General features: G+C 37.6%; 1 protein-coding gene and 1 pseudogene across 1 annotated transcript; one reads left to right on the top strand and one right to left on the bottom strand.

Moving 5' to 3' along the window:
* The first annotated feature begins 1,570 nt into the window (after nucleotides 1-1,570).
* On the top strand, nucleotides 1,571-7,053 carry LOC115978057 (annotated as a pseudogene).
* Nucleotides 7,054-13,486: 6,433 nt separating this feature from the next.
* Nucleotides 13,487-15,381, bottom strand: LOC115974656 (HMG1/2-like protein). The gene is made up of 8 exons (XM_031095100.1): nucleotides 15,229-15,381; nucleotides 15,079-15,133; nucleotides 14,796-14,909; nucleotides 14,481-14,538; nucleotides 14,331-14,375; nucleotides 14,169-14,249; nucleotides 13,919-14,017; nucleotides 13,487-13,825 (listed from the first exon to the last, which is right to left on the bottom strand). The coding sequence occupies exons 2-8, from the start codon at nucleotides 15,123-15,125 to the stop codon at nucleotides 13,808-13,810; spliced, it is 462 nt and encodes a 153-aa protein (XP_030950960.1). The 5' UTR covers nucleotides 15,126-15,133; nucleotides 15,229-15,381; the 3' UTR covers nucleotides 13,487-13,807.
* Between the last annotated feature and the right edge of the window lie 357 nt (nucleotides 15,382-15,738).

The raw sequence follows: 15,738 nt of genomic DNA, 5'->3' as shown, positions 1-15,738 counted from the left end.
AGGTAGTAAGTTATTATTGGCTCTAATTTGAACCCACAGTTGAAATTACTTCTTTTCCCACCAGTAATGTCAATAACAACCTGCCACGTAGAATTTATTGTGAAAGTATTGCAAAAATGTTGTGGACATAACATTTATCTTTTAGTGTGTGTCTATATATATATATATATATATATATATAGACACACAATAATGCATCTCAAAACTAATTATAACTTATCAATTATGATAGGACTATCACTTTTTTCTACCATGACTTTACACATTATTGAACCTGAATGTAAGTAATAGTAGAAAATACATGTAATACAAAGAGTTTGAGTAGAGACACCATTTATTTATTTTTAGTTTATACTCACCCGAAAGAGAAAAAAAAAGCATTATCCCACCACTACATTCATATTCATATGCTAATTAAGTATTCAAGGTCAAGTTGAAAGGTTCAATTCTGATCCCGCTTAAAAAAAAAAAATGTCATTTTAATCAACTTTAAGAGATAGATGTGGTAATAGCATTTTTTGTGGTGTTTTATATATGTGGTTCAAACTCCACCTATCCCTCTCCTACTAACTACCTATCTCAACAAAATATATATATATATATATATATATATAGTATTTTGCACCCCACATTTCTGCAAACTTGCTATTAGGTTTAAAAGCCATTTATGTTGTAACAAGCAAGAAGCCCCAAAAGTCATCTTAGATGCTTGTAAGGCTAATTGCATTGTTGTTGACTCTTCTACTTGATTAATAAAGTTTCCAAATTATCATTAAAAAAAAAATTAAAAGAAGAAAAATGTTGCAAGTTAGCTATTAAGAATCTAGTTGGTAATTATAGCATGGTCGTCAGTCATTATAACAAGAGTCATGTTAACATGTGCCCTTGTGACATTTGTTAATTCACCATATTAGAAAAGAAAAAAAATTATTCCACTTTCATGCAAGGTTTTGAATTATGTTCTGTTCCGGTGGATAATCCAGTGTCCCTTGTTCCATTCCGTCCTAAATTCCAGCGAGTACCAGCCTGATCCAGCGTTCCAGGCCAAAATGTGAATACATGAAAATTTTCAGACCTTGAGAGTGAAATCTTGGGGAAGAAAGGAGGTGGGAGAAAAAAAATAAAAGAAAGGAAACTATGAAGGTCAAGGCATTGGTTGGCCCTGCCCCAAGCCAAGGGCCCACCTGTACTCATACACTATTGAACCATATTAATGGGCTTCCTTTGTTGCCAAGATTAATTGCAGCTAGAGATCCATAACCAAAATAAACACGCCGAAAAAGCATAAAAGAAAATGGAAATGCAGCTAGAAATATTGCCATACATAAAGCGGCACCTAATTTTCTCTGTGAATTGATGATCCCTGGGTTGAGGTGGTGCAACAGAAAAAACCAGCTATACTGCATTAATTGCATCCTACCAATCTCGATAGTCTTAAGTCAATCAAGCATTTCATTGTTCTTTTCCTCCAGCGATCTAAACATGGTCATAGGGATGAAACAAAATTAGAACACAGCTGGTGCTACCATGGTGTTACTTCATTGCATTTAATCAATTTCACTGACCCGCATCCCCTCAGCAGACCAATGTGCAAACAAAGGAAGCGGTTCCTGGAAGCACAATATATGGTTTGGCTGGGATAAGGAGAAAAAGGAAGAGAGAGAAGAGAAAAATCAATGGACGTGGAAGCAGTTGTTTCCATAGTGATACGGAAACTCACAGACCTGCTCATTCAAGAATCAATCATCTTCAACATGGCTATAAATGAGGTAGAGCTAGTCAGAATAAGTCTCAGAAAAATGCAGAACTTCCTAATAAATGCTGAAGATGAAAAAGAACTTGACAAATGTGTTAAGGAGTGTGTGGATGATATTCTTACTGTTGTTTATAAAGTGGAGGATGCCATTGAAGCATTTGTCCTGCAGAGAATGTATGCTAGGGGAATGGGATTCGCTTGGAGGTACTTTTTCGTAACCTAGAATTTGAAGGCTGACCGAGACCTTCGCAATAAGATAGAGAAGATCAAGAACATGATAGAGGAGCTTGACAAAAGCAGGGCGGAAACGTTGAAGAAATCAAACCAAGTGAAGCCTCTCAGGATTCCGCAATTAACTTCCCACAGATCAAGCTATCAAGATGAAGGGCTAACAATGAATCAGCAAAACAATAATTCTAGCTATCCTGTGGACGAAGAAACAGAGGTCATAGGCTTCAGAGAGGGCATAAGAAAGCTGGTGGTCATGCTAACTGACCGGGTTTACCAAGGGCTTCGCGTCATTTCACTTAAAGGCGACCATGGCTATGGCAAGACTACCCTTGCAACGGCAATCTATAAAAGTCGTGAGGTTAAAGGTCATTTGATTGCCGCGCATGGGTTCTTGCCTCTGGGAACCTTACAGATGTTCTGCTAACCACATTAGAACAAATTGTCAATGCAACAGTTGATAAGAAATCAACGAAAAAAGAATTGGCAGAGAAGATCCATAAGAATTTGCAGGAGAAACGGTTCCTGGTTGTGTTGGACGATTTGCAGGAACTTAGTGTATGGAAAGAACTTCTTGACACCTTTCCAGATCCAAAAAATGGTAGCAGAGTCATGTTGACTACTAGTAATCATCACGTCGCTTTCTCAGCAGATACAAGAGTACAGCTTCATCAGCTCAACCCGCTAAATGACGAAGACACCTGGGAATTATTCTTGAAAAAGGTACGCTTACCAGACGACTGTCAGTTCTCGAGTCAGATATATTCAAGCTGAAAAGAAAAATTAAAAGAAGATGTAAGGGTTTACCTCTGGCAATCACGGTGCTCGGAGGTTTGCTGTCGACAAAGGAAGTGAGCTACGAAGTATGGTTGAAAGTTATTGAGCACCCAAGTTGGCAGCTAGACAGTGAGCAAGTCCAGTTCTCAAATATCTTGGCCCTGAAATTGAGGCCTTGCTTCCTCTATTTTTGGCTATTCCCAAAAGATTATGATATTCCTTTGAGAAGGTTGTTGCGGTTATGGCTGGCAGAGGGATTTGTGAGGCAATCACCAGGGATGACTCCTGAGGATACAGTGGAAATATACTTGGAAGAACTTGTGAAAAGAAGCATGATTCAAATATCCAAAAGGAGAAAAGATGGGAGTCCCAAAACATGCCGTATGCTTGGTGCGTTACATAATGACAGTAATTTCTTGTCTAAAGCTCAGGAGATTGGCCTTTTCCACATCTACCAATTGCCAGGGAACGAAAATCCTAAGCATGGTGTTCGCCGGTTTGCTGACTATGTTGACACCAAAGAGTGTCCCATGAAAATTCAAAATTTACGCACTTACTTGTCCTTCAACATTCAAAAGAATGATATGCCTGTGAAGGAAATTGATGGCTTTCTCAGCCTAGTCCTCGGTCAAAAATTTGGACTGCTGAGGGTGCTTGATCTAGAGCGTGTTTACAAGCCTAAATTGCCTAACAATATGGGGAAACTGTTTCTCCTGTTAAGGTATTTGGGTTTGAGATGGACGTTTTTGGATACCCTTCCCTACTCTGTTGGTGAGCTACCTTACCTCGAGACTTCAGATGTGAAGCACACCTATATCAGCTCTCTACCAAGTTCTATTTGGAAGATGAAACACTTGAGGCATCTGTGTCTGAATGAAATACGCCTTGACATGTATTCGCAAAAACATGGAACTTCTCTTACTCATCTCCAGACATTGTGGGGAATGTTTGTGGACAACAAGACTCTAGTGAAGAATGGTTTGTATAGGTTAATTAATCTCAGGAAGTTGGGTTTGACATGTCATTTAGATTCCTTTCAAGAATTAGATGAATGGATTGCAAGACTCGCAAGTCTTCAATCTCTCAAGATAAGATCCAAGAATCAAAATGGTCAACCTTGGAAGCTCAACTTGAAACCTCTGTCAAGCCTTCAGAATCTCACCCACCTGTATTTGCTTGGAAGCTTACCAGAGCCACATGATAGGTATGAATTCCCTCCTAAACTCACAGTTCTTACTTTGTCAATCTCAAAGCTGGAGAAAGACCCCATGCCAATCCTAGCGCAGCTGCCAAGCCTTTCTGTCCTCAGGCTGTTGGCTGATTCCTACACTGGGAAGGAATTGAATTGCCCTCCCGGAGGGTTCAGTATGCTTCGAATTTTGAAGCTTTGGATGTTAAAGAATTTGGAGACATGGAAGGTGGGGGAATAAGCACTGCATAATCTCCGAGAATTAGAAATCCGATGTTGTGACAAGCTACAGGAGCTTCTAGACAAGTTGCTAAGTCTGAGCAAAATTGAGAAAATAGTTTTAACGAACATGCCAAAGGAATTTGTAAAAAATGTTCAAGCAGTCAAGCCTGAGAAAATTTTAATCTTCCCTAAAACTCTGCAGTTCTGATCGAAGTGGGATTTCATTGTCAGTAAAATGTGCAGCTGGTTTCCATCCATCCTATACCAGTGATTCTCGTTATCTTTTAAGTTATTCATTTTTCACTAAAAAGTGTTTACTTCATCCATTGGATTTCCAGAAATGATATTGCCTGGGCAATTTGCTACCATCATTCATCAATACCTTTACCCTCGGAATCCCCTAGGGAGATTTCTGGCTCGTGTAATGTTACAAGCTTGGAAGACAACCGGTGTTACCGGAGCTGCAACTGAAACCTCAGTTTGCTATTGTTATAGATCAGAAACTAAACAGAGTATTCAAATCAAGCAAAGGAAATCAAAGAAAATGCAAGAGACTTCAAGAACTAGAGAGAGAATTTTCTGAGTAAGAGAGAAAATTCTTATTGCTTAATTTCTGTAATTACAAGAAGTGAATGAATTATAAAGCACTACTTTACATTTATACTATGGATTACTACTCTACCAGAAGATGAAAGAGCGGGAAGATCACTAACCGCCTCTAACAGATTTTCCTATTTACATGCTTCCAATAATGATTAGCCATCTGTCTACTAATAACTCAACCAACTCTCCCATATGCATTTCACGTGCTGCACTTATCCTTTTAATACTACGAGTAGCTTTCTTAGCAAAACACCAATACTACTGTCGTTTAGACTTATTATCTTCTTTTGTACTTTAGTCTTCTTTACACGAGCCTTGCTGACTTTCTTCACCACTGCTTCATCCTTACTCTGTTGATCATGCTTCTTAATAGTCCCCCTCAAGACCAGAGCTACCACTGAAGTGGAAACAGCTACTGTGTCTTGGAAAGGCTTTGGATAAATGATACAATTACTGAATATGTTCAGCAAACCCAGTCTATTTATCAAATTCATGAAAGCTGATACACCTAAAGCCTTTGTAAACACATCTGCTAACTACATATTTGTCTTGACATGGAAAGTCTTGATCATGCCTGATTGAATCTTTTCCCTTATCAAATGACAGTCAACTTCAATGTGCTTTGTTCTCTCGTGAAACACGGGGTTTGCAGCTATGTGTAAGGCAGCCTTATTGTCACAATATAAAAATGCAGCTTTGGAATGTTGAATTTTGAAATCCTCAGGCAAAAAGAAAAGCCAAGTGATTTCACAGCAAGTTGATGCCATGGATCTGTACTCAGCCTCAACTGAGGATCTTGAAACAACATTTTGTTTCTTGGATCTCCATGAAATCAAATTATCTCCAAGAAATACACAATATCCTGTAACTGACTTTCTTGTATCTGGGCAACCTGCCCAATCTGAATCACAGAATGCTTTCAATTGGAAATTTGATTGAGCTGAGAAGAAGATACCCTGCCCTGGAGTACCTTTAACATACTGTAGAACCCTGTATGCTGCTAGTAAATGGGGCTGCCTTGGTGCACTTAAGAACTGACTTAACCTATTTACAGCAAAACATATATCAGGCCTAGTCAAAGTTAGATACATCAATCTACCAATCAGCCTTCTGTATTGGGATGGATCATCAATCAAGTTGCCTTCACCCTTGGACAACTTAACATGCTGCTCCATAGGGGTTTTCATAGGCTTGCAACCAAGCATTCCTGCATCAGTCAGCACCTCTAAAGCATATTTTCGTTGGTTAAGACTTATACCTTTCTCATTTCTAGCCACTTCTAACCCCAAGAAATATTTCAAACCACCTAGATCTTTTATGCCAAACTTAGTATCCAAGATTTTCTTCAAGTCTGTCACACATTGGGCATCATTACCAGTGATCAAAATATCGTCTACATATACCAAAAGGGCTGTGAAACTTGAACCCTTTAAGTGCACAAAAAGAGCATAATCTGACTTGGATTGTACAAAACCAAGTTCACTAATTGTGGCTGATAACTTTGCATGCCACTGTCTGCTTGCTTGCTTCAAACCATAAAGAGATTTTCTCAATTTACACACAAGAGGTCTAGAACCAGAACCAGCAACTGAACCATCTGAACCAGCAACTGAACCATCAACAGAACAGTCCCCCTTGCTGTGAAATCCCTGGGGCAAGGACATGTACACTTCCTCATCTAAATCCCTATGTAAGAAAGCATTATTTACGTCCAATTGATGTAAAGGCCACCCTTTGACTGCAGCAATGCTCAACAAGACCCTGACAGATACTGATTTAGCAACAGGAGAGAAGGTCTCAGAATAATCCAAGCCTTCCTGTTGAGTATAGCCCATTGCCACCAACCTAGCTTTGTATCTCTCCACTGAACCATCAGGATTATATTTAATTCTATAAACCCACTTACAACCAATTGGACATTTACCAAAAGGCAAAGGTACAATATCCCAAGTGTGATTCATTTCCAATGCTGAAATTTCCTTGTCCATTGCAGCTTGCCAGGCCTTAGACTTCATAGCTTGATGGAAAAACTCAGGTTCAACCTCAGCATTTACAGCAAGGGCAAAGGAATGATGGGAAAGTCCAATGTTAGCATAAGAAAGATGGTCAGCAATATCATAAGGACTACCTGAAGAGGGCTTATGAAAAATGGAGTTGCAGGAGTAATCTTGTAAATAAGAGGGAAGTCTATGTGGCCTAGTAGATTTTCTAAGCTGAACAGATGAAATATCAGGAATATGGGAGTCCAAAACAGTAGGAGTAGGAAGAGAGTCTAAGGTTGCAGTAGTTTGGGCAAAGACAACATCTGTAACAGATGTATCAAGTGGTCTAGATTGAAAAGGACTAGGTTCATTTGGTAAGGGAATTGAATCTGTGGGAGTAGGAATAGGTATGACAAGTGGAGAAATTGAGTGAAAAGGATCAATGTGCTGAGAAGATAAATCTGATTGAAAAGGAAAGATAGTCTCATGGAAATGTACATCTCTTGAAATAAAGACTGAATGTGTAGCAAGGTCCATCACTTTATATCCTTTAATTCCAAGGGGGTAACCCAAAAACACACACTTTACTGCCCTTGGTGAGAATTTGTGCCTGTGATGTGCAAGTGTGGAAGCATAACAAAGGCAACCAAAGACTTTAAGGTGGGAAAAGGATGGAACTTGACCAAATAAAACCTCATAAGGTGTTTTGTTCTCAAGGACAGAAGAGGGGAGTCTATTTATAAGGTATACAGCTGTGAGTACACAATCTCCCCAATATGCTAAAGGCACATTTGATTGAAATTTAAGTGCTCTAGCTACATTTAGAATATGTTGATGTTTCCTCTCTACAATTGAGTTTTGTTGAGGGGTTTCAACACAACTTAAATGACGAAGTATGCCTTTGGACTTGAAGAAGTCTTTCAACAGAAACTCTGTACCATTATCTGTCCTAATGCACTTAATTTTTTTATTGAATTGAGTTTCAACAAAAACATAGAAATGCGGTAATAGGACTTGTGTTTCTGACTTAGACTTCAACAAATATATCCAAGTGCATCTAGAGAAATCATCAACTATTGTAAGGAAATATTTGTAACCATCTACCGTAGGAATAGAGAAAGGACCCCACAAATCACAATGAACAAGATCAAATGGAAAAATAGAAATATTATTGCTAGAGGAAAAAGGCAATCTTTTCTGTTTTGCTATTGGACATACATCACAATGAGCATTCTTATTACACTGTACAAAAGGCACAATTTTATTTAAAAACTCAAGTTTACCACTTAAAGGGTGCCCTAGCCTGAAATGCCAAAGATCAAGCTGAGTGCAAACAGAATGACAGAAAGGTAAAGTTGGAATATGAGACAAATCCTTGTTAGTGAATTTGGTATCCAGCAGGTACAATCCATTTTGCTCTCTACCCAGACCAATCGTGCTCCAAGGAGCAAGATCCTGAATGAAGCAAAATGAACCAAGAAAAATAAGGCAGTAAGCTTGTGTTTTGTTCAATTGACTAACTGAAATTAAATTGAAAGTGAAAGAAGGAACACACAACACATCAGTGAGAATTAAAGTTTCTGTGAGATGTACAGTTCCAATATGAGTTACTAAAGCCTTTTCACCATTAGGTAAGTGAACAAAAGAGTTAGAGACACAAGTGACAGAGCTAAAAACTGATATGGAGTGCACCATATGATCAGTGGCTCCTGTGTCAATGATCCAACTGCTATTGTGAAAAGCTGATCTATTAACTAGCTTGGCATTAAAAACAGTGGAATTTGGCATGGGAATGATTGAAGGACAAAAGACTTTACCTGAAAAGTTATTCAGGTAGTTTGAGGTAGAGGCACTTAATGCCAATGGCTGCTGTGAAGTGCTTGCTCCTCCAGAAAGTAAGCTAGCTGATTGCTGAGAGGTCGAATGCTGAGTATCACCAACAGACTGTGAATTCAAGAAAGCCAAAAGCTGCTCACATTGTGACTTGGAGATTGGAAGCTGTGGAAATGAAGAACTTAAGCCTTCACTGGTTTGAGCATGAGTGACATTCCCAAAAGTTGGCACCTGATTCCCAAAGCTTGGTACTTGATTATGAGTAACTTGATTTGCCATGGACTTATTTCTGAACTTAAATCCTGGTGGAAACCCATGTAGCCTATAGCACTTCTCCACAGTATGCCCTGATTTCCCATAATGAGTGCAGATTGGTCCTTCCTTCTTGAAATTTCCTCTGCCATTGTGTTTTGGACCAGATCTTGCATCAGAATAGAATGTTGTGGCTTCAATTGGATGAGTTGTGACTGCTCCTGAGAAATCACCATTCTTGAAGCTTCTTTGTTTCTCTTCTTGCAAGATTAAGGAAAGAACTTTGTTGATATCTGGTAAAGGCTCATAAAGCAAAATTTGGCCTCTAATTGCTGAATAGGAATCGTTTAATCCCATCAAGAATCTCATCACCTGATCACGGACACTGAGATCTAAACCAATCCTTTGAGATCCACAAGTACAGGGACACTTGCAAAGAGGAATGGTTTGATAATTGGCCAACTCATCAACTAAAGCTTTGAACTTTGTATAATAATCCTCCACTAAGAATTGGCCTTGCACAAGATAGGCAGACTCCTTTTGAAACTCAAAAATTCTTGGTCCACTTTTTTGAGAAAATCTGTGGCGCAAATCAAGCCAGATTGCTCTAGCATTATCTATGTACATGATACTAGAACCAATTCCAGGTGAAACTGAGTTGATGATCCAGCTCAAAACAGCCATGTTGCATCGAGTCCACAGAATGAATTGTGGAGATTCTGGATCTGGAACTGGTATTGTACCATCGATAAATCCAATTTTATGTCTCACAGTGAGGGAAATGATCATCGATCTAGCCCATGGAAAATAGTTCCTTCCACCAACCAATTTTTCAGAAACAAGTTGGACTGTGTTACTGTCACTGCTGCTAAGAAGGAATGGATTGACAGAATCTTCATTCACAGTAGAAGAAGATTGATTGTTGGAAGAAGTTTGATTATTGGATGCTTCTTCTGTGGACGCCATTAATGGAGCTTAGAATCTTGAAGAAAGCAAGATGAATTTTGGAAATTCGAATCGGAAATCAAAGAAAAGTTTCTGACCTGATTTTGTTTAGAGCTCTGATACCATGTTAAAGATCAGAAACTAAACAGAGTATTCAAATCAAGCAAAGGAAATCAAAGAAAATGCAAGAGACTTCAAGAACTAGAGAGAGAATTTTCTGAGTAAGAGAGAAAATTCTTATTGCTTAATTTCTGTAATTACAAGAAGTGAATGAATTATAAAGCACTACTTTACATTTATACTATGGATTACTACTCTACCAGAAGATGAAAGAGCGGAAAGATCACTAACCGCCTCTAACAGATTTTCCTATTTACACGCTTCCTATAATGATTAGCCATCTGTCTACTAATAACTCAGCCAACTCTCCCATATGCATTTCACGTGCTGCACTTATCCTTTTAATACTACGAGTAGCTTTCTTAGCAAAACACCAATACTACTGTCGTTTAGACTTATTATCTTCTTTTGTACTTTAGTCTTCTTTACACGAGCCTTGCTGACTTTCTTCACCACTGCTTCATCCTTACTCTGTTGATCATGCTTCTTAATAGCTATAAATGTTGTTGCTGCTGTCATTAATGTTGCTATTATTTCTTTTTATTCTTGCTGCAGCCGTTCTGTTCCCGTGGTTTTACATAGTTTTTGTCTGATTCGTTTCATCAACCATATTCTCAAAGTGTGTTTAGACGAGCTTATTTTTTATTGATTCTTATTCCCATTGGTTTTTATTGTACAATTTCTCTCTCTCTCTCTCTCTCTCTCTCTCTCTCTCTCTCTCTCTCTCTCTCTCTCTCTCTAGATATATATATATATAAAACTAGCGGTGGAAATTAATAAGTTCTGATTTTAACCTAAAATAAATAGAACTGAATCATATAATAATTCTTCATTAACTTTCTTTTGGAATAGTACATGGAGTTCTACAATCTATGGTGCAACATTAACTAACAAATGTTTAAAATTGACAACAACGTAAATTAGATCTTTAAATGATGACAATTCATAAGCGTTCACACCGCGCTATGCAACATCTTTGACTTTGAATCACAAAGTATTGAACTTTATAAATTGTAATCTGAATATAATCTTTGGCAAACGCAAAATCCCATGAAAAAAATAGGAACAAATGAAATGAACCATTGTGGCGTCAGTAAAAACCAAACACCCAAATTCGAGCAGTCAACTCGTAAAAAAATTGCAGAAGTCGACTAGTTATCCTTAAAATGGTCTGCTTTAAAACAGCTAATCCAAGCAATGTGAATAGTTCGCATTAAAAAATAAACATAGGACAACATTAGGTTAATAACTAAAGGCTTTACTGAAACACATCAATTACATGGTTAAAAAAAAAAACAAAAAAAACACATCAATTACAAGAAAACCTTGGCCCCAGTAAGTAGTAACAGAGACGAAAGGGAAAAGATTAACAAATGTCAACAGATCTCCAAGAGATATCGTAGAAGCGCTTCCAACACAAACCACCAGTGACATGCCTATGCCCTTGCACATTAAATTACCATTTTTGTCGTACATTTTCATAGCCCACTACACATTAAAAAATTGGAATTCGAGGTAGCCACCCAATTACATAGCCCGCTGTACAAATTAGTATCCGTATAGAAATGATTTCTCCTGACTTTTTTTTTTTTTTTCCATGACCATAAACAGTGCATTGAAGCTTATAAACAGTACCCCGTATAAACAGTAAATTTTTTTTTATAATTGTTTTCGGTTTTTAGCAAATTAAACTATATCTAAAAAAAACCCCTTAGTCAGAGAAAAATAGACTCATGTATTTATGTGCAGCCAAGCAAATTCTTTATGATAGAGTTGATAAAACCAGCTCAACAAGCACTAATGACCAGGGTGACCAGAATCATTACACAACCCAAATACAGAATCATAAAACTAATGCTATAAATCATGACAAACACCACAAAAGCAATAAGCCCACATGTTTGGGTGTGTATATATGAAAGATCAACACACCAGAACCAATGGTATATCAGACTCCACTCCCATGGCTACGGTACTACCAGTCTTAAACTAATCTTTACAGGAAGATAAAAGCAAAACCCTGCAAACAATTATGAACCTCATTAAACATTCAAACGGTATTGTCCAAAATAGCATCCACTGATCAATCTCACCACCGACTAAGGCCATATGACATAAAGCAAGCCATATTTCTACCTAATATGAATTAAGCAGCACCCTAATAATGCGCCTAATTCCTATTTCCAAATGCAAATGCCAAATGACACGTTTGAGCAAAAAAGCAAAAGAATTAAATATTGAAACGCAAGCAATACATTGAAAAATAGACATAAAAAACAATTACTAAAAATCAGATCCAAATTGACGAGAGCAATAATAAACCACTAACTCAAAGGTCAGGACAAACAATTTCAAACAACACGCAAAGAGCACAATTACCAAGGTAAACCAGATTTATGCCAACATAAAACTAACAAGCAATAAAATCCAGTGACAATGGGGGGGGGGGGGGGGGGGGGGGTGGGGTGGTTTGCAGCAACAGAGGAAGTTGAGTAGTATGCTAATTAAATTAGATTTTCTTGCAATTCCAGGTATCAAATCCAGAAATGCAACTGTACAGAAAATATTAACAATGCAAAAAATGGTAACAAGTTAAAACAGAACCCCACTCAAAATCTAAGTGGGTAGCGGAAAACCATTTAATTTTTTGGAAAGTCAACGCCCCTTTAAACCAAAAAAGTTATATTTTCACTTGACTTTTATAAACATCTGTCCACAATTGATTCTTCACAAACAAATTCCATAGCTGCAATGCGACAGTAACTTTACAGATCAAGGTTAGTGATATGGTTGTGACGGAAACAAAACTCAATGGTGTAAACTCACCACCATATCTGCAAAAACATCAAAAATAAATGCCCTGCCATCAAACTACACCAGAGTGGTACATGCCCACATCACCTTACAATGCTATGGTAACAGTTAAAACCAACTTCTTGACAACAAATCAGTCTATCATTTACGATAACAAGCCATGTTGAGTTATCTTTACAACTTTTACCCAAAATTGGAAGGTATAAATCACCATCTAGACAGTTGAAAGAAACAAAGAAAACTAAAGTAAGAATAAAATTCACCTAACAAAGAAAATCCAACCATAATCAGAATAACAGGCCATTACCAGTATTGGAACACACATGAAATACATCCAACACATTGATTTCAGATCACACTGACAAGAAATTAAAAAAAGAATAATATGAGCAAGTACAAATTATCAAACCCAACTGCAAGGACTAGTAAAAAAATGCATTAAACCAAGATTTAAACTGAATCAGAGTCAACTCTACAGATCCTCATGAACTTATCAGGGTCACAAGGAACCTATCAACACAAAGTCAATCAAGCAGCATCTTAAACATCAAGCCTAAACTGTAAGCATTACTCTCATGATAACCGTTTATTCAGAAAAACTAGCAGAGTAACAACCAGATCCAAGTCATTCCTGACAACTCATGCAAACCACTGGATGTTACATTTTCACCCAACAATAAAAGCATTTCTTAAAAACCATAAAACATAAACAAACAAGAAAATATACCAAAAGAAAATGTCTACATGATCATGGTAGCCAGAGGGAAACAAAACCTTAATAAAATAAAAAGAAATAAAACGCATTAACATAAAATGCTAAATCAAGGGGACAGGGTGCTGAAGCTCTACAATAGACAATACCCCTTCACTAAATCATTAGAATTCATTTGAAAAGTACAAATAGAGGTCAACTTCCCATCTATAGCTATCCATTTCCTGAAAGGGCAAAACAAATGACAAGGGAGCAGGGATATATTTTCTTGGAAAGGGGAACAAAAGTTTAGACATAAAATGATCAAACCATTAGTATGGGATGATCAAACATTTCGACAGCCTAAATGACTATCCTATCATTCAAGCCATTCTCTACTCGTCATCATCCTCCTGCAAACAACAATTTCAAAGAATAATCAACAACAAAAAATCCAAAAACCAAAAAATTATTACAACAATCAAAACTAGAGAATTCAATCAAACCTCTTCACTGCCATCTTCATCCCCTTCATCATCATCATTGACCTCGGACATTGACTTCTCGGACTCTACTTCATCCTCAGCTGCATTCGCACCTTCAGCCTGTTCAAATAGACAAACAACCAAACAAATTACTCATACTGTACACAATCTCACAAAAGAAAAACAAAAATAAAATCCAAACAAATCACTCATACTGTACACAATCTCACAAAAGAAAAACAAAAATAAAATAAACTTTTAAAGCAATTACCTGCTTCTTGTTATAGGCTTTCATGTTTTTCTCATAATCAACCTTCCTTTTCTCTGCCTTTGCAACATAAGGCGCTTTTTCCTGAAATTATTTATATTTCTTGAGTATACAACATTTATAGGCTAAAACTAATTAACAAATTTCACGTCTTGAAATACTTACGGCTTCGGACATGGACTTCCATTTTGCACCAGCAGCTTTACCAACCTGATTATTTTAACAAAAAGAAGAACATATTTCAAGCTGAAGGAAACCACAGAATTTACTAAACTACCACCAACCAAAAAGGCAAATGAATATAATTGAGCTTACAGCAGAAACTGATTTGTTTTCAGGGTGGTCCTTGTTGAACTGTTTCCTGAACTCTTCCCTGTAATCATGAAAATAAAAATAAAAATTAATTAAAAAAATTAGGAATTATAGCTTTGTAGCAAACTGCTTAAGCTATTTTGCAAAAGGTCAAAGTTAGTTTTGTTTATGAAGAGTTCTACATGTGATTTTGACTTTTTACGAGAATTAAAAAACAAATAAATTTCTATGTAGACCTTTTTTTCTCTTTTCTTTTACCTCGAGAAAACTAGTTTCCGGAAAATGAAAGCGAAAGCGAAGGGTAAGAAAAATAGTTACATGAAAACGAAGAAAGCACTGGCAGGCCTCTTAGGCTTGTTAGGGTCCTTCGCGGCCTTTCCCTTCCTTCCTGCTGGTGCTTTGGTTGAAGCACCGCCTTTCTTCACCGAAAGCCTACAACAACACACACAAATCCACACCAAAATTAACAACACAAATAACATATATAAAAACACAGAGAGCAATTTTGGTCAATTTTTAGATCTAAGATCTGAGAAAACATGATCGAAGAGTTTTTATCGCATATTAGGGCTTAAAATTAGAGAGAAAAAGGAAAACTCACTTGGATTCAGCTTTCTTCGGCTCAGACCTCGACTTTGCTCCTTTCATGGCGAATCCTGCAAAATTAAGATCGGATCAGTTAGAACCGCTGCGGAAATCGAACGAAGCACGCGAAAACTCGTCGAAAATCGATCGGAAAAGGTGGACTCACCGGGGGGTTTGGGGAACTAGGGTTAGGGTTAGGGTTCGGGAGAAAAGTTTTTTTCAACGCGTAGAGAGAGAGAAGGGCAGAGAGAAGTGGGAATGATGGTGAGGTCTTTGTTGAGGTTGAGGAGGGACTATAGAGAAATCCCGAAAGGCGGAGATATTAAGTTGAGGGGTTAAATTGAAATTCAATTGCGCACGAAATGAAATTTGGGGGTTTAGGCGGGATTTGAAAATTTAATGCCACGTCATCGATCCGTGCCCTTCTATTTTATTGGCTTTGGATTTCCCCTGCGTTAATCTTAAGCGTATTGTCCTACTCCTCCCCTCGTTTGTGTTTTCCTTTGTGTTTCTTTCTTCTCATTCAGGTCGGGTCAGCGATGCCTTAATTGGACACGGGTCTTGTAACCCAGCTGGCCCAATTATATTTTCTTTTATGACCCAAAAGCCCAAACATTGCTTGGTCAGGATTAGGTGCATGAAGATGAGATATTTTTTATGACAATGAAGTGACACA

The sequence above is a fragment of the Quercus lobata genome, chromosome 2 (genome assembly GCF_001633185.2).
Source record: "Quercus lobata isolate SW786 chromosome 2, ValleyOak3.0 Primary Assembly, whole genome shotgun sequence".
Classification (NCBI taxonomy): domain Eukaryota; kingdom Viridiplantae; phylum Streptophyta; class Magnoliopsida; order Fagales; family Fagaceae; genus Quercus; species Quercus lobata.
The sequence above is the reverse complement of the archived record's forward strand: the minus strand, read 5'-3'. Positions and strand labels throughout refer to the sequence as shown.